Source organism: Rhincodon typus, chromosome 33 (assembly GCF_021869965.1).
Source record: "Rhincodon typus isolate 14 chromosome 33, sRhiTyp1.1, whole genome shotgun sequence".
NCBI lineage: Eukaryota > Metazoa > Chordata > Chondrichthyes > Orectolobiformes > Rhincodontidae > Rhincodon > Rhincodon typus.
The window spans coordinates 2,977,569-3,003,625 of record NC_063364.1 but is presented as its reverse complement, the minus strand read 5'-3'; the positions used below and the strand labels follow the sequence as shown (position 1 = coordinate 3,003,625).

General features: G+C 42.9%; 1 protein-coding gene across 1 annotated transcript in view; it reads left to right on the top strand.

Moving 5' to 3' along the window:
- The window catches only part of LOC125486818 (cortexin domain-containing 1), a 49,718-nt gene extending 23,991 nt beyond the window's left edge, over positions 1-25,727 (top strand). Inside the window, exon 3 of the mRNA XM_048616089.1 lies at positions 24,647-25,727. Within this exon, the coding sequence (XP_048472046.1) occupies positions 24,701-24,880 (180 nt within the window). The 5' untranslated portion in view covers positions 24,647-24,700 and the 3' untranslated portion in view covers positions 24,881-25,727. The remainder of the gene's footprint in view (positions 1-24,646) is intronic.
- Positions 25,728-26,057: the final 330 nt, after the last annotated feature.

Below are 26,057 nucleotides of genomic sequence, written 5' to 3'. Positions count from 1 at the left end.
AAAGGATTATGTGCTTAATACTAAAAAAATGGAAATGATATTAGAAGAGGTCAGTCAAACAATTAAGACATTTAAATCATAAAATGGGAATATAATTGATACATTAATCAAATTTTGAGATAAAACCATTGATCTGGACTGTTGTATCGGCTCACCGTACTAAAATTTAGGGAAGAGATAACACAGGCACTAGTGAGATTACTAATGTCTCCAGTAAGTTCAGTTTATGTAATGGGTGATTTTAGTTATGCAATTACACCAATTCCATACCATTCTATGCATATCACTGATGAGGCAGATAATAAGATGCTGTATTTATGAGCGAGCGGTGGATTAGTGACACTTAGACAGTAAATTGTGAATATTTGTGTTTAACCACACACCTCCCACTTTTGAATTGCTGTACCATTTATAGGTTGTTAACTGTGAGCACCATTAGCCTTGTAGGCAGTTGTTTTGACAGCAAAACCTTCCTGTAGTTTTGACATGTGGGAAAATTCAATACTGGATGCCTTAAATAAAAAATAGCCATTAGTAAGTCCTATATTCAGATAAAACCTCTCAGAAAGAAGTTGAGTATGGAACCTGTTACCACAAAAAGTAATAGAAGTGACTAGCATAGATGCATTTAAGGGGAAAGTGGGTGAGTGGATAAGGGAGAAAGGAATAGCAGAATATGCTGGTTCGGTTAGTAAAGTCAAAACAGATTATCGTGGAGTATAACACCACCATGCTGGTCCAGCAACACTGAGGAAACAGTGATACATTTCAAAGTCAGAATGGTGAGTGGCTTGGAGGGGAACTTGCAGGTGATGGTATTCCCATGTACCTGCTGCTCTTGTCCTTCTCGATGGAAATGGTTGTGGGTTTGGAAGGTGCTCCCGAAGGATTTTTGGTGAATTTCTGCAGTGTGTCTTGTAGATAGTACACCCTGCTGCTACTGAGTGTCAGTGATGGAGAGAGTGGATGTTTGTGGATGTTGCTTTATTCAAGCAGCTGCTTTGTCCTGGATGGTGTCAAGCATCTTGAGTGTTGTGATGTAAAAACTCTGGAATGTAGTTTGAACCCTCAACCTTCTGGCTCAGGTAAGAGTGCTCCCAGCAACATCAGATTGAGTAAGCATCCAGTAGAATTGTTATAGACCATTGTATAGACGGTTTAAAACAGAAGTGGATAATTACTTGAAAAGTAAGAACGCAAAAAGATATGCGATAGGACGGGAGAATGAGATTAGAATAGTTAGTCCCAGATGAGCCGGCACAAGCAGAGGCAATATGAAGGGAAAGGCTTCCTTTGACAGTGTAAGTTCTACAATTCTATCTTCAGTTTTGAATGACTGGGTTTGCTGCCAAGCAACTGCTGTGGGATACACAGTGGCACCCCCAAAGTGCAGCACTCCTCAAACTCCACTGGTGCCTAAACACAGGTTCTGTGCTTAGGTCTGAGCAGTGAGACCTTTTTGACTCAGAAACAAGAGTGCTTATGTGCTTTTATATATTTTATTGTTTTGTTGTTGTACTCATGCGACATGAGTGTTGCTGGCTGGGCCAGCATTTATTATGTGTCCCTAGTTGCCCTTGAGAAGGTGGTGGTGAGCTGCCTCTTGAACTGTTGCAGTCCACCTGCTGTAGGTTGACCCACAATGCCATTAGGAAGGGAATTCCAGCATTTTGACCCAGCAATACTGAGGAAACAGCAATACATTTCCAAGTCAGGATGGTGAGTAGCTTGGAGGGGAACTTGCAGGTGATGGTATTCCAATGTATCTGCTGCTATTGTCCTTCTAGATGGAAATGGTTGTGGGTTTGGAAAGTGCTGCCTAAGGATTTTTGGTGAATTTCTGCAGTGCATCTTGTAGATAGTACACCCTGCTGCTACTGAGCATCAGTGATGGAGGGAGTGGATGTTTGTGGAGGTTGCATCATTCAAGCAGTTGCTTTGTCTTGGATGGTGTTGAGCTTTTTGAGTGTCATTGGAGCTGCACTCATCCAGGTAAGTGGGGAGTGTTTGATTATATTCCTTAGTTGCACCTTGTATTTGATGGACAGGCTTTAGAGAGGCAGGAGGTGAGTTACTTGCTGCATATTCCTAGCCTCTAACTTGCTCTTGTAGCCACTGTGTTTATGTGGCTGGTCCAGTTCAGTTGCTGCCATTATAGATGTGTAACATAGTATGACAACTTTATTTATTTTACCATAGTATTCCCATATTACAAAGGACAGGACAGAACAGCACAGGAACATGCATTTCGGCCCACCAAGCCTGTGCCAGCACATGATGCCTTCCTTAATTAAAAACCCCATGCCTCTATGCAGTCTGTATCCCTGTATTCCCTAAGTATTTATATATCTGTCAGGTTGCCTCTTAAACGTTGCCATTTTATAGGCCTCCATCGCCTCCTCTGGTAGCACATTCTAGGCACTTACTACCCTCTGTGTAAAAAATTTGCCTCTCACATTTCCTTTAAACTTTCCCCCCTTTTACCTTAAACCTATGTCCCTTTGTAATTGACATTTCTACCCTGAGAAAAAGGCTCTGACTATCCATTCTATCTATGTCTCTCATAATTTTGCAAACTTCTATCAGGTCGCTCCCCCCCGCATCCTCCGATGTTCAAGTGAAAACAAATTAAATTTGTCCAATCTCTCCTCATAGTTAACACTCTCCAAACCAGGCAACATCCTGGTAAAATATTTCTGTACCGTTTCCAAGGCCTCCATTTCCTTCTGTTAGTGTGGTGACCAGAACTATGTGCAATATTCCAAATATGTCCTAATTGAAATTCTATATCTGCAGTCAGTCCACCTACATTCTCCTCCACATTATTTTACATGTAGCCTGTGGAACACCACTGGTCACAGATCTCCAGTCAGAAAACACCATACCACTACTACTTTCTGTCTTCTTTAACTAAGCCAGCTCTGTATCGTGTGAATTCATCTTTTGTATCAGTCTGCTACTAGGACCTTGTCAAAAACCACATGACCAACATCTACTGCCCTGCCCTCATCAACCTCTGTCACTTCTTCAAAACCTTAATCAAATTTGTGATACACAACCTCCCCTGGACAAAGGCATGCTGCCTATTGCTAATAAGTCCATATTCTTCCAAATGTGAGTAAATCCTATCCTTAAGAATCTTGTCCAATAATTTCCCTTCCACTGACATAAGGCTCACTGGCCTGTCATTTCCTGGATTACCCCTATTGTCCTTCTTAAACAAAGGGACAACATTGGTTATTCCTCAGATCTCTGGGACCTCTCCCGTGACGAAAGAGACTTTCAGTTTCTTCCTAAGAGGTCAGTAATGAAGCTGGTTAACATTTTGCATCAACTGCAGTTTAAAGCCTTGTCCCCTTGCATAAAAACTGGGTTTTTTGCATGCCTTCGAATTTGCTAGAATCAATCTTCAAATTGCTTTAATATACCTAGAAGGCCATTGAGCCAAACCAGTCCTGTTGGCTGTCTCAATGCCCCATTCCCAACCACTGAGCCGTTGCTGGGCAGCAAGTGAAGCAGCAGTGAGGAGTGGAGAATTGTAGAGATGAGGACCAGCGAGTGAAGGGCAGTATCATCAACTTCCTGTTCCAGTGTGTTCCAGAAGAAATCAGGCTATCATGAGATTAAATTGATAAATAATTCAGGGTTATCGCCAATAGTCGATGAATCATTCTCCAAGTAGCATAAATTTAATATTCCTATTGATTGCATATCTTTTTGCAAATCATTGCTGCAATGTTTAGGGTTCCACCACTGGAGACAATTAACATGAATCAATTACAACATTTAAGAGGAAATAAAAAAAATGAAGGAAGACATTAATGCACAGATAGAAGTGCTGTATTTTAACATATGTTGCAGACTGCAAGGGTGTGACATATGATATTCTAATGTAAAGGTCTTACCTTCAGTCACTCTGTCTGTGTCATGGAGTCAGTGTAGTGTTGTCCTTTAGTTAGATATGTGTATGTAGTGTACAGTAACATCAATAAGCACAAAACCCAGATGTGTGTCCATCTGTGATATTCTGGCCGTGTAAATAATTAATGTTGGCAATAAACTTCTAGACATCTGACTCAACAAGAATTGACTCTCTGAGGTATTTGCTTCCCTGGGCTATCATATAGAAAGCCATGAAGTGCATCAGAAAGAACGAGTGAATGGAATTAATGTAGAGCCCCAAAAATTGTACTGTTTTGATAGACCAAAAGGATCTAGGACAGAGAGTGGTTAAATATTCTTTTTTGTATGTACTTTAGAGGCAAGCGTAGAGCAAGAATGATAAAGGGTTGTGGTGATAGATTTAGGTGCACACAGATCAGAGGAGACTTGAGTGGAGTAGAAAGGCTGGAATGGCCAGTTTCTTTGCTGAATATCCAAAGCAATCCTTGTTCTTCTGTTGATATTTATGTGATACTGCATTGTACTCGTTATTGCATATCTATTTCTTGACTTGCACAGATGACACTGAATTATAATTGCTGTGTTGAGAGCTGTGTGTAGCTTTTGATTTTGTTCTACTTGTGCCCGCTTTACTATTTAGGACATAAGACCATAGCTCATAGGACTAGGACATTTGGGCCATCCGGTCTGCTCCACCATTCAATCGTGGCTGTTATGTTTGTCAACCCATTCTCCTGCCTTTTCCCTGTAACCCTTGATCTCCTTACTAATCAAGGACCTATCAATCTCTGTCTTAAATACACCCAATGACTTGGCCTCCACAGCCATCTGCAGCAATGAGTTCCACAGATTCATCATCCTCTGACTGAAGAAATTCCTCCTCATCTCAGTTCTAAAGGGTCATCCCTTCACTCTGAGGCTGTGCTCTCAGGTCTTAGTCACTTCTACTAGTGAAAACATCTTCTCCATGTCCACTGTATCCAGGCTTCTCAGTATTCTGTAAGTTTCAATAAGATGCATCCCCCCTCTCCCCCGCGCCCCCCACAAGCTTCAAAATTCCTTTGAATACAGACCAAAAAGCCTCAACTGTTCCTCATTTAACAAACTCTTTATCCACACAATCATTCTTCTGAATTTTATCTGGACCCCCTCCAAGGCCAGCACATCCTTCCATAGATACAAGGCACAAAACTGTTTACAATATTTCAATAATGATCTGACCAGAGCCTTATACAGCTTCAGCAGTATATCTCTGCTCTTGCATTCTAACATAGAATTACATAAATATTTTTGTATAATTAGCCAACTTATCTGTATCGTCCATAAAAACAGAAAATTTTGGAAATATTCAGCAGGTCAGCTTCCGGGAAGAGAGACGGTTAATATTACAAGCCGGAATGACCTTTTGTAAGGATGGGAATTCAGCCTTCAAATAAGTTTTTTAAATCCCAATACAAAAGCAAAATACAGTGGATGCTAGAAATCTGAAATTGAAACAGAAAATGCTGAAAATACCCAGTAGGTCTGGCATCATCTTTAGAGAGAAAAACCAAGTTAACTTTTCAGATTTGTGATCTTCATCAGTTCAAATTCTATGTGCCTTGAATTTAAAATTCTCCTTCTTGTGTTCAAGTCATTCCATGTCCCCTCCCTCCTTACCTCTTGAATCTCCTACAACTCTTCAAAATATCTGTATTGCTTCAATTCCATTCTCTTATCCATTCTTACTTTTCTTCACCCAAATTTCGTAAGTCCATAGGTCATAGGAGCAGAATTAGGCCATTCGGGCCATCTGGTCTGCTCTGCCATTCAATTGTAGCTGATAAAAACCTAAAGAACTGCAGATGCTATAAATCAGGATCAAAAACAGAAGTTGCTGGAAAAGCTCAGCAGGTCTGACAGTATCTGAGAAGAAAAAATCAACCCCATTCTCCTGCCTTTTCCCTGTAACCCTTGATCCCCTTACTAATCAAGGACCTATCTATCTCCTTCTTAAATACACCCAATGACTTGGCCTCCACAGCCTTCCGTGGTCCTAAGATTTGAGATTCCCTCTCGAAACCTGTGTGTTTGATTTCACTTTTAGAGATTCTCCTTACCTCAGTTGGTGGGATAGCTCCTTTGCAATACCAACAACATGGGTTTAATTCCCACACCGCTGACGTTACCATGAAGGATCCTCCTTACACTCAAGTAAACCACCACCAGTCATCTGTCTCTAATGACGATGCCACCTTTACGTTTGTAAGTCCAAGCACTGCCAAAAAATTGTATCTTCTGGCTACCACCTACAGTGGTTGAGGAGTTCAGTACCAACAATCATCCTTTCTCAATATTTACTAATCAATCTGTTCAGAGATGTAATTACACAGCATTGGAGCAGGTGGGACTTGAACCCAGGTCAGTTTGTCCACAGGTAGAGACTGTACCCATAATCTTCCTTTATATGTTGAATCTAAGGACCTGTCTAATTAATTGTGGTGGATAATAGACTGCAAAGAGTCTTATCTTACCTAACCAGGCATAGCTTCTTGCATAAGAACAAAGCTGCTGGAATAGCTCAGCAGGTCTGGCAGCATCTGTGAAGGAGAAAACAGAGTTAACATTTCGGGTCCGGTGACCCTTCCTCAGAACTGAAATGTTAACTCTGCTTTTTCCTTCACAGATGCTGCCAGGCCGGCTGAGCTTTTCCAGCAACTTTGTTTTTGTTCCTGATTTACAGCATCCGCAGTTCTTTCGGTTTTTACACAACACAGAGTCTTTTGTTCAGATGTGAAGCAACCTCTATATTCCATCAGTGGGAAGACAATCTTTAGTGGTAAACCAAGAGGCTCATCCAGCAATACGGAGTTTCAAGTGGTTTATATATTATTCTAATTGTGTTTCTATCACAGTACTTCCTACAACAGGATTGATACTGGAAATTAGGACATTGCAACAATGACACAGGGTAACCACCATCCCATAATTTAATTAAGAAATGTAGCAAGTCAGCAAGACAACCGAATGATCCTGACACAGAAAGACCATAGACAGTGGGAGTCTGTTTGGTAGGTCTGGGCCTCTAACTTTGTCCAGTATTGCTTCTTGACTTCCCTGATGGCTTTGAGGATGTCGTATCTGGATTTTCTGTATTGGTCCAGATCACCCGACTTGAACACTGCACGTCTGGTCTTCAGTAAGCAGATTTCCTGGTTCATCCAAGGTTTACTGTTGGGGAACACTCGGATTGACTTCTTTGGTACACAGTCTTCTAGGCATTTGCTAATGAAGTCCGTGATGGTAGTGGCATACTTGTCTAAGTTTTCCGCTGAACACTTGAACACAGTCCAGTTGGCACAGTGACTCAGTGGTTAGCACTGCTGCCTCACAGCACCAGGGACCTGGGCTCGATTCCAGCCTTGGGCGACTGTCTGTGTGGAGTTTGCGTATTCTTCCCCGTGTCTGCGTGGATTTCCTCTGGGCGCTCCGGTGTCCTCCCACAGTCCACAGGTGTGTGGGGTAGGTGGATTGGCTATGCTAAATTGTCCATAGTGCTCAGGGGTGTTTAGGTTAGGTGGGTTAGACATGGGAAATACAGGAGTAGGGGAACAGGTCTGGGTGGGATGCTCTTCGGAGGGGCGGTGTGGACTTGATGGGCAGAATGGCCTGTTTCCACCCTGTAGGGAATCTATGAATCAATCCACCGAGTCCAAGCTGTCCCGGCGACGGTTTCCGCTGCCTCGGACCAGCACGGTACTTCGTTTCATGAAGGATTCTCCTGTTTCAGCTTCTGCTTGTAAGCTGGGAGAAGGAACACAGCGCTGTGGTCGGATTTTCCAAAGTGTGGCCAGGATATTGAGCGATTGGTGTCTTTGATGGTTGTGTAGCAGTGGTCCAGAATGTTCGGTCCTCTGGTGGGGCAGGAGATGTGTTGGTGGTATTTTGGCATCGCCTGCTCGAGATTGGTTCGCCGGCCACAACGAAGAGGGCCTTGGGGAATTTTATCTCTGACGTGTTTGTGGTGGTGTAAGTCTCGTCTAGGGCATTCTTCGCATCGGCATGGTGTGGTATATAGACTGCTGTCAGGATGGTGGAGGTGAACTCTCGTGGTTGTAGTAGGGACAGCATTTTACTGTAAAGGTATTCTGGGTCCAGGCAGCAATGACTTGCCAGGGTCGCTACATCGCAGTACCAGGTGGTATTGATCAGGAAGCATACCCTACCGCCCTTTGACTTGCCTGAGGACACCGTGGGGCCATCAGCTTGTGGGGCACGGTCAGGAATGGCAGGGTGAGCCAAGTCTCAGTGAAGCAGAGCATATAGCAGTCTCTCAGTTGCTGTAATGTTGACTGATGTTCCCACCTCCCTCTAGAATACAACAAGCTGTTTCCTAATTAAACTGTTCAGAGGGGTTATTAAACAGGTGGACATTAATGCAGGTCTCCTGGCTCAGTCACTACCCACCGTGCCACAAGAATCCCTGGAATGTAATGATTCCAAATCCACTCAGTAGGAACACATGCAAAAGGTTATGCAATGGTGAATATTTTCAATCACATTAAGATTGCATAATGAATCTTTATAGAATCATTAAGTGATAGGTCCAACTAATATCAACTGTTACCACTGTCAAATTCGCTTTTCCATGAGGAACTATACAGAAATTATGCAGGTGGCACAGTGGCTCAATGGTTAGCACTGCTGCCTCAAGGTGCTGGGGACCTGGGTTTGATTCCACCCTTGTGCCACTGTTTGTATGGAGTTTGCACATTCTCCCCGTGTCTGTGTGGGTTTCCTCTGGTTACCTCCCAGAGTCCAAAGATGTGCAAGTTAGATGGATTGGCCATGCTAAATTACCCACAGTGTCCAGGGATGTGCAGACTAGGTTGATTAGCCATGGGAAATGCAGGGATAGTATAAGGTAGGGGTGAAGGTTAGATAGACCTTAGAATTAGGGTAAAAGTTTGGCACAACAACATGGGCCAAAGGGCCTGTACTGTTCTATGTTCAATGATAGGGTGGGTCTGGGTGGTATGCTCTTCAGAGGGCCAGTGTGGACTTGATGGGCCGAATAGCCTGCTTCCACACTGGATGCATTCTAACTTCTCCCCAATTTCTAACTTCTTGTTTGCACATTTTCAAAGATGGGTTAACACCAACACAATGGACATGAATAATGGAAAATATAATTTGTTTGTTTTAGAGAGAAAGGATTACTGGAAAGATTTTCACCATCTTAAAAGTTAAACCTGCAGAAAGTATAAACACCACCATTTATACCACTCTGTCATCGCTTATATACCAGGTCGCTATAAAGGCATCCTTTGTAGTTTGGGGTGAAATCTGTTGCCCTCTCTAGAAGTGGGGGCATTTAATCAGGAGGGATGGTGGCAATGGGGCACCATCATTGTCTCCACCCCAATTAAACCCATGACAGGAGTGCCATTGGACAGTGTCCCTGCCTGAGGCTGATAGTGGGTAATTAATACCCATTAAAAGCCTCATCCAATGCTACTCTTACAAACCCAGTACAGGTAAGCAGACTAAAGGCATTGTGGGTCAACATACACATGTGGACTACAGCAGTTCAAGAAGGCAGCTCACCACAACCTTTTCAAGGCAATGAATGCTGGCCAGTCAGCAACACACACCTCCACAAATGCATTTAAAAACAGAGGTCACCATGGAGGCAGCACGGCCAAACCTGTTCAAGCCGCTTATGGTTTCCTGGGGTTCTTTCGTTCAAAGGCAATCAGTTGTTGTTGAAAGGCAAAGGCATTGGGAAGGGCAGCACTGGGAACCATCCCTCTGCCTTTGCTGCTAAAGCTCCTATAGTCCCCTCCCTCCAACGAGCTAAAACCCTTCAAGCAATACTGTATATTGCTCTGCCATACTGGGCCTGTGATGGATGCAATTCAAGGAGTAGCCACTGCCTCCCTGGGGGCACTCCTGAGCAATGGCTCAGTGGGTAGGACCTCTCAACTGCCTGATTGACTCATGATTCAGCAGGCTTTTCCCAAGAGATACAGTGTGGTCTCTAGTTGGTTCTTCACCACACCCCCTTCACCTTCACATGCTCCAGTCCATTGTGACTGTGCCCTGAGGCAACTCATGAGCTTTTTGCATCTGTTTAAAGAGCAACTGCTACTTAATTCACTGTATTCACTGCTTTAAAGGTCTGCTGATTTCAGGCAAACTGACATGTTAATTAAAGCATCTTCCATGCTGACTGTTCGTGCTTTTAGGATCAGTGTATCCTCAGTGCTGCAGGGTATCAGACACTTGACCCTTTTTTATGTTGAATCTGCTCATTGTAGAGGCTGCAGCTTATTGTCCTGATTCTCTACTGCAGGATGTGGATGGCTGTGGACGTTGCTGAAAATGTGTGTCTCGTTTGATGTTCTTTTAGGACAGGTGCTAGAGTGTGACTGACACTGCTTTCATTCTGCGCTCCCTTCATCATGTCAGTGCTGCAGTTGGGCCACACGGGCAGCTTTCACCTGTGGTGCAGGGATTTCACCAGGCTGCATCTCTCAGGGCTGCTCACTCTCGAAACGCTAACTCACTTTGAATGTACCTGGGTGATCTTCGCTTTTTGGAGTTTTGCCCCCCCTCAGCCAGACCGTTATAGGCTTCTGCCTTGATGAGTCTTTCAGCTCAAACACAAAGCCTAAGGCTCGTCATTTTTGTCAGCTGTGATCAGTCAAATGTTGCTGTACAATACCATGCAATATCATTGTTACCCTATTCCATGTGCCAGGTTCTTTACACAGCAATCACATTACATTCACTTCAAGCAAATAACCATGTCCCCGGAACACAGTCATGGAGCTGCACAGATAGCAGGCAGAGAACTGCAACTCATCACTCAGCACTGTTAGCTAAATCCAGGGGTGGACCATGGTCAATCCAGTAAAAGTTATTAGGAACCACTGCTGCAGCAGGGAAGCTGGGGAACTTAATTATGGGCATTGGAGTCACAATGCTGTGCTGCAGAAAGTAGTGCAATAATTTTTTTTATGCACTCTCAGGATGTGAGTGTCACTGGCCTGGCCAACAATTATTGCCTATTCCTAGTTGCCCCTGAGCAGGCAGTGTTTCAAGAAGGCATCTCACCTCCATCTTCTCAAGGGCAACTAGGGATGGGCAATAAATGCTGGACCAGCCAGCAATGCCCACATCCAGAATGAATTTTAAAAAAAGGCATCTCAATGTATATTCATTAAAGAGAAAAGGGTAACATGTGAGGGGAGGTTATTGGCTGTAAGCAGCCCCCAGCTTCAATGGGACAGTGCACCACGGGACCTGGTGTGTTTACTCAAGATGTCCAAGGCTGAGGTGTAAAGTGGAACAGATAAAGATTTAGATAGACTGTTTGAGCGGGAACTTGGGAGGTTCAAAACCAATTGCATTAACAGGGAGGACTACCAAGAAAGGAACATGTGCATTTGAAGGTTGGCCCCAGGATGGAGATGCTGAGCCTGAAACTCAGTGCTTGAGGAGTGATCATTGTCACATTCCATCGTGCTGTAAATAACAAGTGTCCAATAGAGATGGAAGTGCGACCACACCCAGAGGGGACAGGGTGAGGGTTTCATTCTTTGACAGAGGGGGCTTTGAAGGTCAGCAGCAAAGTACAGACCCCCATACACTGAAGCTGAAACCCACCCACAACCACCACATGCTGAACATGAACCTTGGGCATTAACCCACTGTGTGCAGGACAAATCTCTGGGCTCTCTCCACCATGGAATGTAATATTATCAATCGATCTGACTAATGGCTGTGACACAACAGCAATGTTTTGCTTCTTAAAAAGATTGACGCTGGTTATGAAAGTAGCAATCACTCACTATTTACCCAGAGCCTGCAATTGGTGCAGGAGCTGCTCACTTCACACTTCAGGGCATCTTACATCATGTAATGCTGAGGATGTCTGGGCTCATTGTGGATTGATAGACATCGCACACGTGTAGTTGGTGCAGAAAATCAAACACATATTGCTAGATATGATAACCTGTTTACAGTGCTGTGTCCCTGTGCCACCTTTGTGACCTCAGCAGGTCTTCTCCTTTCTGTCCTACCCACCCTGTCTGTCGGCATTTATGGCTCTGCCGCTGGAGTAGAGAGCCACTGACTGGCAGTGGAGCCTGTTGGCCTTGGAGGGTTCACTGGGAGACCTTGGGGACACCGGTGTCTCGAGGGTGCAGGCATGGTGAGTGTTTCCTGCTCGCAGGCAGGTGCAACCTCTTCAGCTTGAACTCCAACAGGACTGGAGTCAGGGCAGAGGCGGCGATGGGGGGGCGGTGGGGTGGGTTTGGTTGGGGGGGATTGGTTTCTCAGACACCTCTGGAGTGTCCAGGAAGCCCATGTGTTGTCCCTCGTCTGGCAGGTGCCAACAGGTATCACCCTGAATCCTTGTGAGGAAGAGGGCACCTGAAGTGAGGTGAAAGCCCCTCATCTCTCACCATCGGTGCTGGCAAGGGCAATGCAGTACAGTACAGGTCTGTGCACACTGATATCCAGCAGACTCTGAGACTACCCAGGTCTCCATGGCAGAGCCAGTCTGTCCATAGAGGCAGCCAGACATGTGCATGTCTGAAGCAGCAGGGTCCCAACTGCATTGCTGCAGTCCTGCTACCCCTGTACCCAGTGCCTCTGATAAACCTGCCTGCTGCTCCTGTGTCTGTTTGTGCAATGAAGTCCCATGCGCTCTCTAGCAATCCCCTGAGTGTCAGCGACCTGAGGTGGTTATTCCTCAGTCAGCTGTGGAGATGTGGCAGTGAAGTTCTCACCAGGAGCTGCTCCTAACTCGGAGCTAGAAAACAGACCCACCAAGGTGTCAGTGCCTGGCCTGCTGGAGGCTGCAGGGAGACAGCCTGGTCAGCGCTTCCTCTGAGAGAGCCCTGCCCTCTTCCTCAGAGCTAGACAAGGGGCAGTGTTGCTGTGTCAGTCTCTCGACCAGGGAGACTGTGAACATCCTGCTGGTACCTTCATGCGGCAAACAAGAGAATGTGTCATGTCCGTTGGGTAGAGGGAGTGTCGTGTTAACTGCACAACAATAGGCAATGTTTCTTCCTTAGTTACAGAGACATGGAGGTATCAGCATTTCCACAGGAACTGGGCCCGGTTTTCACCAACCAGTGCCAAGATCATAGAGCATAAGGAACTGAATGTCTGACACCCCTCCACCCACCCCGTCTGTTTCAGCCCTGTTGGGTCTGTTTCCTCCTGGAATGAGAGAAAGGGAGGTGTTGAGTGAGATGGAAGTGGGTTTTACAGCTGTTTAGTGTTGGTGCTGGCCAGAGAAAAATGGTGAGCTGTCCAAGTGAGTGACTAGGCAGCATACAGGCCAGGGTTAGTTGTGTGGGGTTTTGGTGGAGGGTTAGAACAAGTGAGGGACAGTATTGCATGCAATGGTGGGAGTGGTAGAGGATGTGCCTTGATGGGAGGTGTTTGCAATACCAGAATTTTTTTTTTCTTTATTCTTTCACAAGATGAGGGCATCACTGACTAGGCAGCATTTATTGCCCAGCCCTAATTGCCCAGAGGGCAGTTCAGAGTCAACCACATTCTGTGGGTCTGGAGTCACATGTAGGCCAAACCAGGTAAGGATGGCAGTTTCCTTCCCTCAATGGACATTAGTGAACCAGACAGGTTTTTCCTGACAATCAACAATGAAATCATGGTCATCGTAAGACTCTTAATTCCAGATGTTTATTGAATTCAAATTCTACCTTCTGCCATGGCGGGATTCGAACCCAGGTCCCCAGAACATTAACTGGGTCTCTGAATTAACAGTCCAGTGATAATACCACAAGACGATCACCTCCCCTCATGAGTATGTGAGGTAGGAGAGAAGATAGTGGTACTTATTCTAACAAAGTGGAGAATAGAGGAAAGATGGAAGCATATGACATGTATGGGCAGCTGGGATCAAGTAAATTCCTGGAGGAATATGGGGTGTCAGATTACACTTAAGAGAGAAATCAGGAGAGCTGAAAGGGGACACAACTTGGCTTTGGCAGATTAGGTAAAGGGGAATCCAAAGAGATTCTACAAGTACATGAAGGACAAAAGAGTAACTAGGGTGAGAATAGGGCCTCTTAAAGATCAACAAAGTCATCTATGTGTGGAGCCACAAGAGATGGGTGATATCCTAAATGAATATTTCTCAGCATTTACTGTTGAGAAATGCCTGGGTGACTTGGGGAAATAAATAGCAACGTCTTGAAGAGAGTCCACATTACAGAAGAGGAGGTACTTGAAGTTTTAAAACGCATTAAGGTAGATAAATCTCTGGGACCTGATGAAATGTATCCCAGGACTTTGTGGGACACCAGGGAGGAAATTGTGGGGCCCCTAACGGAGATATTTATGCCATTAACAGCCACAAGTGAAATGCCCGAAGGTTGGAGGGTGGCTAATGTTGTGTTGTCATTTAAGAAAGGCTGCAGAGAAATGCCTGAGAACTACCGACTGGTGAGCCAAATGTCTGTGGTGGTGAATTGTCAGAGGGGATTCTGTGAGACAGGGTCTACAGGCCTTTGGATGGGCAAGGACTCATTTGGGATAGTCAGCATGGCTCTGTGCGTGGGAAATCGTGTCTCACGAATTTGATTGAATTTTTTTGAAGGGGTGACCAAGAAGGTAGATGAGGGCAGTGCGGTAGACATTGTCTACATGGACTTTAGCAAGGCCTTTGACAAGGTACTGCATGATAGACTGTTGAGTATTGTTAATTCTGACAGGATCTAGGGAGAGCTAGCCAGTTGGATACAAAATTGGCTAGAAGATAAGTGGTAGAGGGTTGTTTTTCAGACTGGAGGCCTGTGACCAGCAGTATATGGCAGGGATCACTGTTATTTGTCATTTATAAAAATGATTTGGATCAGAATCTAGGAGGTATGGTTAGTGAGTTTGTGGATGACACCAAGATTGGTGGTATTGTGGACAGTGAAGAAGTTTTCTGGAATACAGTGAGATCTTGATCAACTGGGTCAATGGGCTGAGGAATGGCAGATGGAGTTTAATTGAGATAAATGCAAGGTGTTGCTTTTTGGTAGGTCAAACCAGGGCAGTACTTACACAGTCAATGGTAGGGCCTGGGGAGTGTTATAGAACAAAGAGATCCAGGGTTAAAGGTTCATAGCTCCTTAAAAGTGGAGCCACAGGTCAATAAGATGATGAAGAAAGCTTTTGGCATGCTTGTCTTCATCAATCAGAGCATTGAGTTTTGGAGATGGGAAGTCTTGTTGCAGCTGTAAAAGACATTGGTAAGGCCAAATTTGGAGCAGTTGCATGCAGTTCTGGTCACCCTACTGTAGAAAGGATATTATTAAACAAGAAACAGTGCAGAAAAGATTTACCAGGATGCTCCCTGGACTGGAAGGTTTGAGTTATAAGGTGAGTTTGGGTAGGCTGGGACTTTTCTCCCTGGAGCATAGGAGACTGAGGGGTGACCTTCTGCAGGTCTATAAAATCATGAGAGAGATAGATAAGGTAGATAGCGGACAGCTTTTCCCAATGATAGGGGAGTCTAAAATTAGAGGGCATAGTTTTAAGGAGAGAGGGGAGAGATACAAAACGGTCCAGAGAGGCAAATTTTTAACACGGAGGGTGGTGAAGGTCTGGAATGGGCGGCCAAAGGTAGTGGTGGAAGCAAGTATAATTTCATCATTTAAGAAACATTTAGACAGGTACGTGGATGGATTTGGTATGGAGTCATATGGACCAAATGCAAGCAAATATAAGTAGTATAATTGTGAAAACTGAGTGCATGGATAAGTTGAGCGGAAAGGCCTGTCTCCATGCTGTAAACCTCAATGACTCTATGAATCTAATGCCATTGACACCCTTGTAGTAGTGCTGGTCATTGCTGTGATAGTTAAGACCTTAGTGCCCTGGCTGGCTACCTTGAACCAGACTGGCAGGGCCTGGTATTATGGCTTCCTCTCTGGTCCTGGGGATGTCCTTCCTGTGAACCATCCTGTTCAGCAGGACACCCCTGCAAAGTGGGCATCAATTTCCTCTTGTCTGTCATGTCTGGCCAAATGGCCCCAACCAAGCAGGCAGCTCCAGGCTGCTAACGCTTGACCAGGTGCACAATGGGTTTGAAACATGGTGTCAGTGCCAGGGATTCCGGAATATCTCAACAGTGGTGAGTACGTCCACCTACTGCAAGTGGGAAAATCAAGCTAGCATCAGACGAGTGGGCTGCCATCAATCGTGGACCTAGTCAATGAGACAAGCTTGGGATAATCGCATGGGAAAGCTCAGAAGGGTGGCAAGGTGGCACACTGGTTAGCACTGCTTCCTCGCAATGCCAGGGATCTGGGCTCAGTTCTACCCTTGGGCAACTGTCTGTGCGGAGTTTACGCATTGTTTCTGTGTCTGCGTGAGTTTCTTCTGGGTGCTCCAGTTTCCTCCCACAGCCCAAAGATGTGCATGTTAGGTGATTGTCCATGCTAAATTGCCCATTGTGTCCAGGGATGTTGAGGTGAGATGAATTAGCCCTTGGGAAATATGGGATAGGATAGTGGACTGGGTCAGGGTGGGACACTCTTCAGAGGCTGGTGCAGGCACAATGGGCTGAATGGCCTCTTCCATGTTGTAGGGATTCTATGAAGTCTTTGCAGAGAGAAGTCCTCCATGAAATTCGATAGTTAAGCTGGTTGCTGGTAAGATTCAACTCTTGGAAATGAACATAGTGAAGCTCCATTTTGAAGTTTATCAGATGAATCAGACAAGTACATTACACTTGCAAGTTTTATTGTTTGTTTTCCTTTTGGGAAGTGGTATTCAAACACATGACCCCAGAGATTTAGTCTGGGGTTTAAATTAATAATCCAGTGGCATTACTTCTGCACTATCACCTTTGTGGTGAGGGACCTGCTCAGAAAACAATCACACACACATGTTACTGGCATTCAAGATTTCCAAACTTAATTCCTGCTTTGCATTCAGCCTAGGCCTGAAATATGCTTCCAGACAGAACGTACCATGTGCAGTGTTTACAGATTCAGGCAGAAAGCTTGTAAATGAAATGGTGTAGTGAATCTGGCTGAACAGAGGAGGTTAGAGAAGCAATGTAGCTAGAGAATGTGACAATAGCTTAAAACTGGCAATAATAGCAAGAACAAACAAATAGAAGATTAATACTTCAAATCAGGTTCCATCAATGGGAACTGGAGAGTTTTCAAACTGATTATGAATCAGTAAAAGTTTCTGAATGTACCAAAGTATATTTAATTCAGATAGCTTTCCTTTACAGTGGGAAGTCAAGAAGCTATGATTTACTGGATTCAACTTGGCTTGATTCACAATGTGTTTGTGCCAGTAATGATCCAGCGAGGTTGAGATGATGACACTGTAACAGCCTGGAGCTTGGCACAGTCCATCCTTTAATGCGATGCTATCATGTAATGGAGAATTTGATGGGTTTCACTATTAATTACTCTGAAACTGTTTGGTTCTGACTGCTCCATAATTTGCAGAAAACCATGCCTGCTCTTTAGCAATAGAGAGCACTTATGTTTTGGCTGCATGGTATATATAGACAGCCTCCTCCACTAGCATCAATGCAATTCCTGCCCAGGAATGAGGATAGGATTCCTCAGCATACTACTCCCGTCATCCCCAGTATATGAAGCTCTAACAGAAACACTGATATGAGTGCAAGGCTTTAAATGCTGAAATGGGTGTAAGCTTGAGAGTTTGGTGTATAAGAGGATAGGAGTGAGGTGTTCCTTTTTTTAAATGTTATTGACACACATTAGTGTGGAAGTTAAAAACGAGAGGGTACAGGAAATCAGTTCTATGAACATCCAAACCACATTCAGTTGAAAATAAAAGGTGACGTCACAGGGAACAGATAATTGCTTGTTTGGTATGTATTTTCCTTGTTTGCCTTGTCTTTTAAAGCTCAGAAAATGTATAGGTATTTGTAAGATTTCATTGGTATTAGTAAAGTTTACAAACAGTAATACATATTATTGGTAGTAGTGTGGTTCATTATTTATAAATCAGCTAATAGAAACTAAATTGATTGAAACTTAATACAGATAGTAGGATAGGTGATGTGTAGCAAATGCAGGATGTGGGAATTTCTGGATACTGCTGTGATTCAAGGCAAACATGTCTGTGGCAAGTGCCTGTAGCTCAAGGAACTTCAGCTCATAATTTATGAGCTAGAGTCTGAGTTGCAGACATTGTGATGCATCAGGGTCGACGGGAAGTGATCACACCCCAGCAAATTGGCCATTTTGGATTGGTCAATGGTCAGGTTCAGAAGGGTGTGACTGTGAATGAGGAACCTGAAATTCTGACTGTAATCCGTCCCTGGTAGCTCTGGCTAAACAGAGTAGACAGTGAGGGATTTAAATCTAGGACTCATGGGCACAGCCTCACGACAAGGTGGTGGCATGGTGGGTCAGTGGTTAGCACTGCTGCCCCAGCGCCAGGGACCCGGGTTCGATACCAGCCTTGAGTGACTGTGTGGAGTTTGCACATTCTCCCCATGTCTGCATCGGTTTCTTCCAGGTTCTCCAGTTTCCTCCCACAGCCCAACGATGTGCAGGTTGGGTAGATTGGCCATGCTAAATTGTCCCATAGTGTGCAAGCTGGGTGGGTTAGCCACGGAAAATGTGGGGTTATGGGGATAGGACTGGGTCTATGTGATTTGCTCTTCGGTGCAGATATGATGGGCCAAATGGCCTCCTTCTGCACTTGTAGGGATTCTATTTACCATGGAGATAAGGATAATTTTCTTCACTCAGAGGCTTATAAATCTTTGGATTTCTGGCCCTCAGAGGATGTAAATGGTTCATTACTGAATATATTCAAGGCTGATTTGGCAAATTTATGATCTTTTGGAGATTCAAGGGAAATGGGGACTCTGTAGGAGTATTGAGGCAGAAGATCAATAACAGGTCAATAATGACGGGCATAATTTTAAGGTGAAAGGCAGGAGGCTTTGGGGGGATTAATAGGAATCTAAAATGCACTGACAGGCAGGATAGTTGAGGTGGGAAACCTTACAACCTTTAAAAGGTAATTTGACCAGCTCTTGAAATGTCATAACATTCAAGGCAATGGGCCAAATGTTGGAAAGTGAGATTAGTGTAGGTTGCAAGTAGTTTAGTCAGTGCAAATGCAATGGGCCAAAGGCCCTCTACTGTACTGTATGATTCAACGATCAATGATAATTGCTTTGTGTGGTGGGACGGGATCAAGGTGTAGTTCCTGTTCTTATTTCTTGTGTTCTTAAGGATATAGCTGCTGCGTACCAACCTTGTTTAGTATTCTACTTTGTGATTGCTTCTGTGTTAAATATTAACTAAGGCATCCAAGAGGGATGATAGAAACAATATTCAGGTTTATAGGGAAAATACAAAGGTTTGGCACATACTTAAATTGTCAGAGACCTGATGCAGGCACGATGAGCTGAATGGCAAGCACTGCCCCATAACAAATTGTGTGATTCTGTGAAATTTAGTTCCTTCTGGAATTGTAGTTTAATTGATTTACATCTGAGATTTTGTGGTTAAGAATATTCAGATTAGCTCTGATCTAGTTGACAAGTTTGATTTCTGATAGTTTTTAAGATGTCATTTCAGTAAAAGGAGAACTCTGAACACTTCAGCCAACCTTTAATAACCTCACCACAGGGTGGGTAACAACTTGAATATTAAGAGCAGCTGTAACAAGTAATATTTCAAATTTTTAAAGTGAGAGGAGAATTTAAAAAGCACATGAGGGGCAACTTTTTTCCACAGAGAATGGTTAGTGTGTGGAATGAACTGCCAGAGGAAATGGTGGATGTAGGTACAGTTACATTTGGAAGGCATTTGGATAAGTTTGTGAGAAATTTGGCCCATATATGAGAAATATGGGCCAAATGGGCCAAACGCAAGCAAGTGGGACGTTTAATTTTGGAACATTTAGTTTGGCGTGGACTAGTTGGACCAAAAGTTGTTTCCAGGCTGTTTTGACTCTATGACTCTAGTTATATTAATGCTGTCTGATCATGCTTATCTAACTGCTCTGTGAAGACATCCTTAGTGATAGATTCCAGCGCTCTCCCAATGGCCAACTTTCTGGCCTCCAGTTCCTTTTTCTTTTTCCATCCTTTCTTGAATAATAGAGTTACATTTGCTAACCTCCAGCCCTGGGACCTTTTCTCGAATCTGAGCAATTTTGGAAAATCATTTACTTCTGTTAGGCTATCAGATCTAGGAATTTGTCAAATATTAATCCCTTAAGCTTCTTGAATATATTTTCTCTGTTGGTATTAATTACTTTAATTTCTTCAGTCTTATTAGCCCTTTGACTTCTTTCCGCTATCAAAACACATGCAAAATATTACATAGAATCATAGAACCCTACAGTGTTGAAGCAAGCCATTCAGCCCTCTGAACAGCATCCCACTCAGACCCACCCCCCTACCTCTACCCATCACCCTGCATTTCCCATGGCTAATCCACCCAACATACACATCCCTGGATACTATGGGCAATATAGCAAGGCAAATCTACCTAAATTGCACATATTTGGACTGTGGGAGGAGACCGGAGCACCTGGAGGAAATACTTGCAGAGAGAGCATATAAACACCATACAGTCACCCAAGACTGGAATGGAACCTGATTCCTGGTATTGTGAGGCAGTAGTGGTAAACACTGAGCCACCATGCCATCCTTTTGTCCAACTTTTTTACTATTTCCTAATTTTTAGTAATAATTTATCCTGTCTTTGCCTCTAATAAGTGAATATCTCCTTCAGCTACTCTCTTCCTTCTCTTGGAAAAGCTTTTAAAATCAATTTTTATATTCCTGGCTCATGCACTGTCTTCTTCTATGTTACCCTTTTAGTAACATTTTGATCACCCTTTGCTGATTCCTAAAATTCCCTGTCCTTAGGCTTACTACTGTTCTTCACAATGTGACTAGCCTCTACTTCTTTCCCAATAAGGAACTGATGTACTTTTCTCATTGAGCTTTTTTTTATTTTTAATGGTACATATTTTTGTTAAACATATTTTGAATAATTTCTTTAAACATTTTGCATTGATTATTTCTGGCCATACATTTCAGTCTTCCTAATCAATCAACCTTGGTTAGCTCTTGCATCATGCCTATTTAATTAGCTTTGGTTAGGTTGAAGAATCTGGTTTGGGATAAGAGTGTGTTACTCTCAAACTTAATATGGCATTTAATTCCAATATGATATTATTTTTCCCAGTACAGCCTTACTGTGCAATACTAGATCTAAAATAACTTTGTCCTTAGTTGGTTTTATAACACATCTGTATTGTTCTGGGTAGTAGTTGCAAAATTCATCTTTCTGTCTACATTTGCCAATTTAGTTTTTCAATTCTATAAGAAGATTAGAAATACCATGATCATTACATTGCATTTGTTGCAATCTCTGATTATTTCTTGTTTAATGCTCTGTTCAGTAGGGTAATGACTGTTGGGGGGCTTCTAAACTGCACATACCAACAATTTCTGACCCTTGTCATTCTTATTTCCCACCACTGAACCAAGTTCCTATTTTATTCTTGTCTTTTTGTCATGCTATATTACCAGGGGTTCTCCTCCTCCTGTTTCCATTCCATGTGTCCATTTAAATAACTGTGCATCTTGCCACATTTTCCAAACCTGGTCACCTTGTAACCAGTTGTTTTAGTAATATTTGTTGAGGGATGAATATTGATTCTCTAGCTGTTATTCAAATAGTAGCATTGGATATTTCACATCCACTGAGAACAAAAACAGTTCCTTGATTTAATAGCTCATCCAAAAGATTACATTTCTGACACCGTGGCTTCCCCTCAAGTACCACTATGTACAAGTAACAGGAGTAATGTATATCACTTGACAATCTGAATCAGAGGTAGAATAATTGTCAACAGTTCAAAGACCTTCTAGAATACTATGAACTTTTCCTAATTCTCCATTGGAGAGTACCATCATAATCTAGTTTTGGACGTATAAGATGTGTTGGCTTAAGGCACCTTCTGTTCCATTTAGAGTTAAGCTCCTTTTAGAGTAGGAAGTATTTTATCTTTATGAATAGAATCAAATCAGTGACGAATCCAGGTAACCAGCAGCAACCAACCACAGGAAACAAATACTAGATGTAAATTTCAATCCAGTACTTCAAATGATGATGCCTACAGTCTTTGTAAAATATAATTCACTTGGCTCTTTCAACAGACACTGGATTTGATTGATTAAATTGGTTTGAGATCACAACAAATGTACTTCGAAGGATGCAATGAAACATATCCCAAACCTTTTCGCTAGAAATTCAGTGCTTCATTTAAATGTAATTATAAAGTTACCTCCAACTCTAAGTGTTTGAATAAATCCCTTTGAGCTTTGTCTTCTGAAATTTTGTTTGGAGTAGAAAGGATTACTGAAGCACTGATAACTAATTGACTTTGACTGCTTGCCAAATGATAAAGAAAACTCAATCTTCTCCAGATGAGCTGACTAATGCAACAGGGAAAACAATGAATGTGAGCTGCTCTTGTGTAAAACTCTGTAGATTTTGCTACTACGTCTTTAGCTGAAGTCATCAATAGCCACATACATTCATTACCCACTACCTAGTCCTGAACTTGGAGATGTACTGTAATGCAGGATCTGTATTGGAAAAGATAATTCCTTTAATTATAATATTTGGTTAAATTTGGAACAGCAGCACACAATGCATGAACATGCCTATCTTTCTCTTTCTTCCCTCTCTGAGTGCAACCAACAAGGTGTCATATTTTGGAAATCAATATGGTCTCTATCTTAATCCCTGACTGAAGGAGAAATGAACATTCAAAAAGATGTTTTGAGATGGTGGCCTTTCATGTTGTGAGAAGTCTAGACTTCCTGCAGCTAAAGGAAGAAGCCAACCAGGTTCCAACCTCCATGGAGGGTTCTGAATCAACCTGTGATGCAATCTGCACACTAGTTTAAGGCCATCTTCCTTCCTATTACCATTGAGCTGGGGAAATGACATTAATGCCTGCAAGAAAGACTCAGCACTCACAGATGATACTGGGACTTGCTGTTGGTAAGATGCACCCACTGGTCCTCTTTCTGTGATGAGAAAGATGAAGTAATATAAACTAGGAACCCATAACTAGGTTCAATTAATAACAATTTTTTTTGGTGTGGAATCATCTGTTGATTTTTAGGGGGCCTGTAATCACTGCTAGGCAGTCAACAATTTGTGGAAAATTTTTGATCATCTATTGAGTTTGTTAAGAAGCAGCAGTTTAGATATAATACATTTTTTAATTAGACAACAAAAGGATATGACTGTGACAATTGGCTATGGTCCACTGATATTAAAGGGCAAACAGACTGTTGGTACAGAAGTTGTTGATCTCACTAAAGTTGTGGGGGCAACAACATGTTCTCCAGATGCAATGTTAGGGAACTCTTCTGTTGGTATTTCTCCTCTTCTTCTGGTCCATCACCATCTGGAGAAGACAGCTCTCTGAAGACCACCTGATGAGGACTGCTCATGTGGAAAGTCTCTTCCCATGAGCACTTGCTGATATCCCATATTTCTAGGGGCAGGTAACCGACATTGTCCGTTAATTGTCTGGATCCTCTTGATCAATGGCCATGAGAAAACTACTCATGACATCAGTCAACACACTGTGGAGCTGGAGGAACACAGCAGATCAGGCAGCATCAGAGGAACAGTTTGTTTATGCTGGCAGGAGGCTAGTCACATTGCTAAATGAGGTTTCATGCTATACAGGGAGCACTGAATATTGAATACTAAGAGCATGCCAATTTCCAAAACAAGGCACAAATATTATTTGAAGTAACAGGTTTGTGCACCATCACCTCCAAGAAACAGCAGTGAGATAAAGACAAGATAATTGTACAGGAATATTGGAGCAGAAGTACACCATTCAACCCTTGTAGCATGCACTGCTAATCTAGATTAATGATGATCATCTATAACAATGTCATATTCCCACACTATCCTCAGACCCCTTGACGTCATTAGTAACTGGAAAACTATCAATCAAACTTTGTCCTGGACTTAATGACTAAGCTTCTACAATCCTCTGGGGCAGAGAATTCCAAAGATTCACCAAGTTGACTTCTGTGTTTGATACATTGCAAAAGTACAAAAGGATAACATCAAGCTGGAGAGGGTTCAGAAGAGATTTACAAGGATGTTGCTGGGAATGGAGGGTTTGAATTATAAGGAGAGGCTGGTTAGGCTGGGACTTTTTTCGCTGGAGTGTAGGTGGTTGGGGGGGTGACATTATAGAGGTTTATTAAACCGTAACAGGTACAGATAAGATGAATGGCAGGTGTCTTTTCCCTAGGGTGGGGTATTTCAAGACTAGGGGGCATATTTTTAAGGTGAGAGGACAAAGATTTACAAAAGACATGAGGGGCAAATTTTTTACACAGAGAGTGATTTGTGTGTGGAATGAACTTCCAGAGGAAGAACTGGATGCGGGTACACTTGCAACGTTTAAAAGACATTTGGGTAGGTACATGAATTAGAAATGTTTGGAGGGATATGGGCCAAACGCAGACAGGTGGGACTAGTTTAGTCTGGGATTATTGCCAGCATGGACTGGTTGTTTCCATGGTCCATGACTCTATTTAAAAAGAGAATTACTTCATCAACTTTGGGATTTCCCAATATCATGAAATATGCAAAATAAAGGCGCACCTTTGTTTTTTATTCAGGATTGTTAAAAGCTAATGTGCAATTTTTATTGTCAGGAATTTCAGGATGGTAGCAGTGATGAGAGAGGCTGATGAAGAAAGTCAAAAGCAATGGAGAATGCCACACCTGAACCAATGTACGTTGATGTGGACAAAGGTTTGACATTGGCCTGCTTTGTTCTCCTGTGCCTCTTCCTGATTATGATGATTATCCGCTGTGCCAAAGTGATCATGGACCCATACAGTGCCATCCCCACATCGACCTGGGAGGAGCAGCATCTGGATGACTGAATGCAACATGGGCACAGGGGGCAAGTTTAAGAGATTCCTCATGCTGCCATTAGATAAAGATGCCCAGTTTAACACGTCTGCTTGAGCAGACAGGACTCATTACAAATATTGAACCTAATCGTCAAATCCTGTGAAAGTGTTTACTGGAAGTTGCATGTGTATAAGTGCCTCGGCAAAGATTATGTTTGTCTTAAATGACCTTTTATGTTTATATTGTACAGTTGCACTGGATCAATAGAACTGTATATCTTACACATATCAACAGTAGTCTTAGGGTAGCACAGGATAAATATGAATCAATTATCTGCTGTTAAATATAAAGACATATGACAAAGCCTCGGCCTATGCCTGCTAAATCCTATGTCATAAAATCCCTAATTCTCTATAAGCAATATATAGCAATGGTATCAGTTTGAAAGGCATTGTGAAAATCTCTGTTTTCTGAAAATTGTTTACAATTGCTGGTGCTTTCCTTGACTTATAACCTTGCAACCTCTCATTACGGCTTTATTTGCTAATGTCCTTTAAAAATAACTCAAAGTTTGTGTTTACACCAGATGACTTTTTGATTGACCCGTTCCACAATGGGGTACCCAGTGTATTCTCACAGTTTGGCTCCGTTAAATGGACCAGTGATGGTATGATTATTGTTTGTTCACACCCTGGACCAAATCACTTCAACTGAGAGTAATACACATCTATGTACTAACTGTCAGCTATGCATTCTTGGCCTTAATGTTAGATCTGCAAGGTTTCTGCCTCCTGACCCCAATAGCAGCTTATAGCCAATGGTGAAACTGTAAGGAGGAGGAGCTAATGGCTATATCCATATATAACAAACTTAAAAATAAAGTCCCATTTTTAAAAACCTCAACATGGTTCACTTATTTCAGTCAGAAATACTGACTGCATTTCTTTGGGTGTCCAATGATTCCACTGGACTTGTTCTTTTCATTTTTCATCTATTTTTAATGACCTTGTTCTTCAGGATGGATGTAAAGCATAGAGAATCTAGTCCTCATTCCCCCCCAAAGGGGAAACATCCTCTCTGTGTCCACCCAGTCAAATCCCCTCTGCATCTTATATGTTTCAATAAGATCACCTCTCATCCTTCCATACAGCACAATGGGCAAAGACCAAATTGTCCAACCCTTCATCATAAGATAGCACTGTCCGT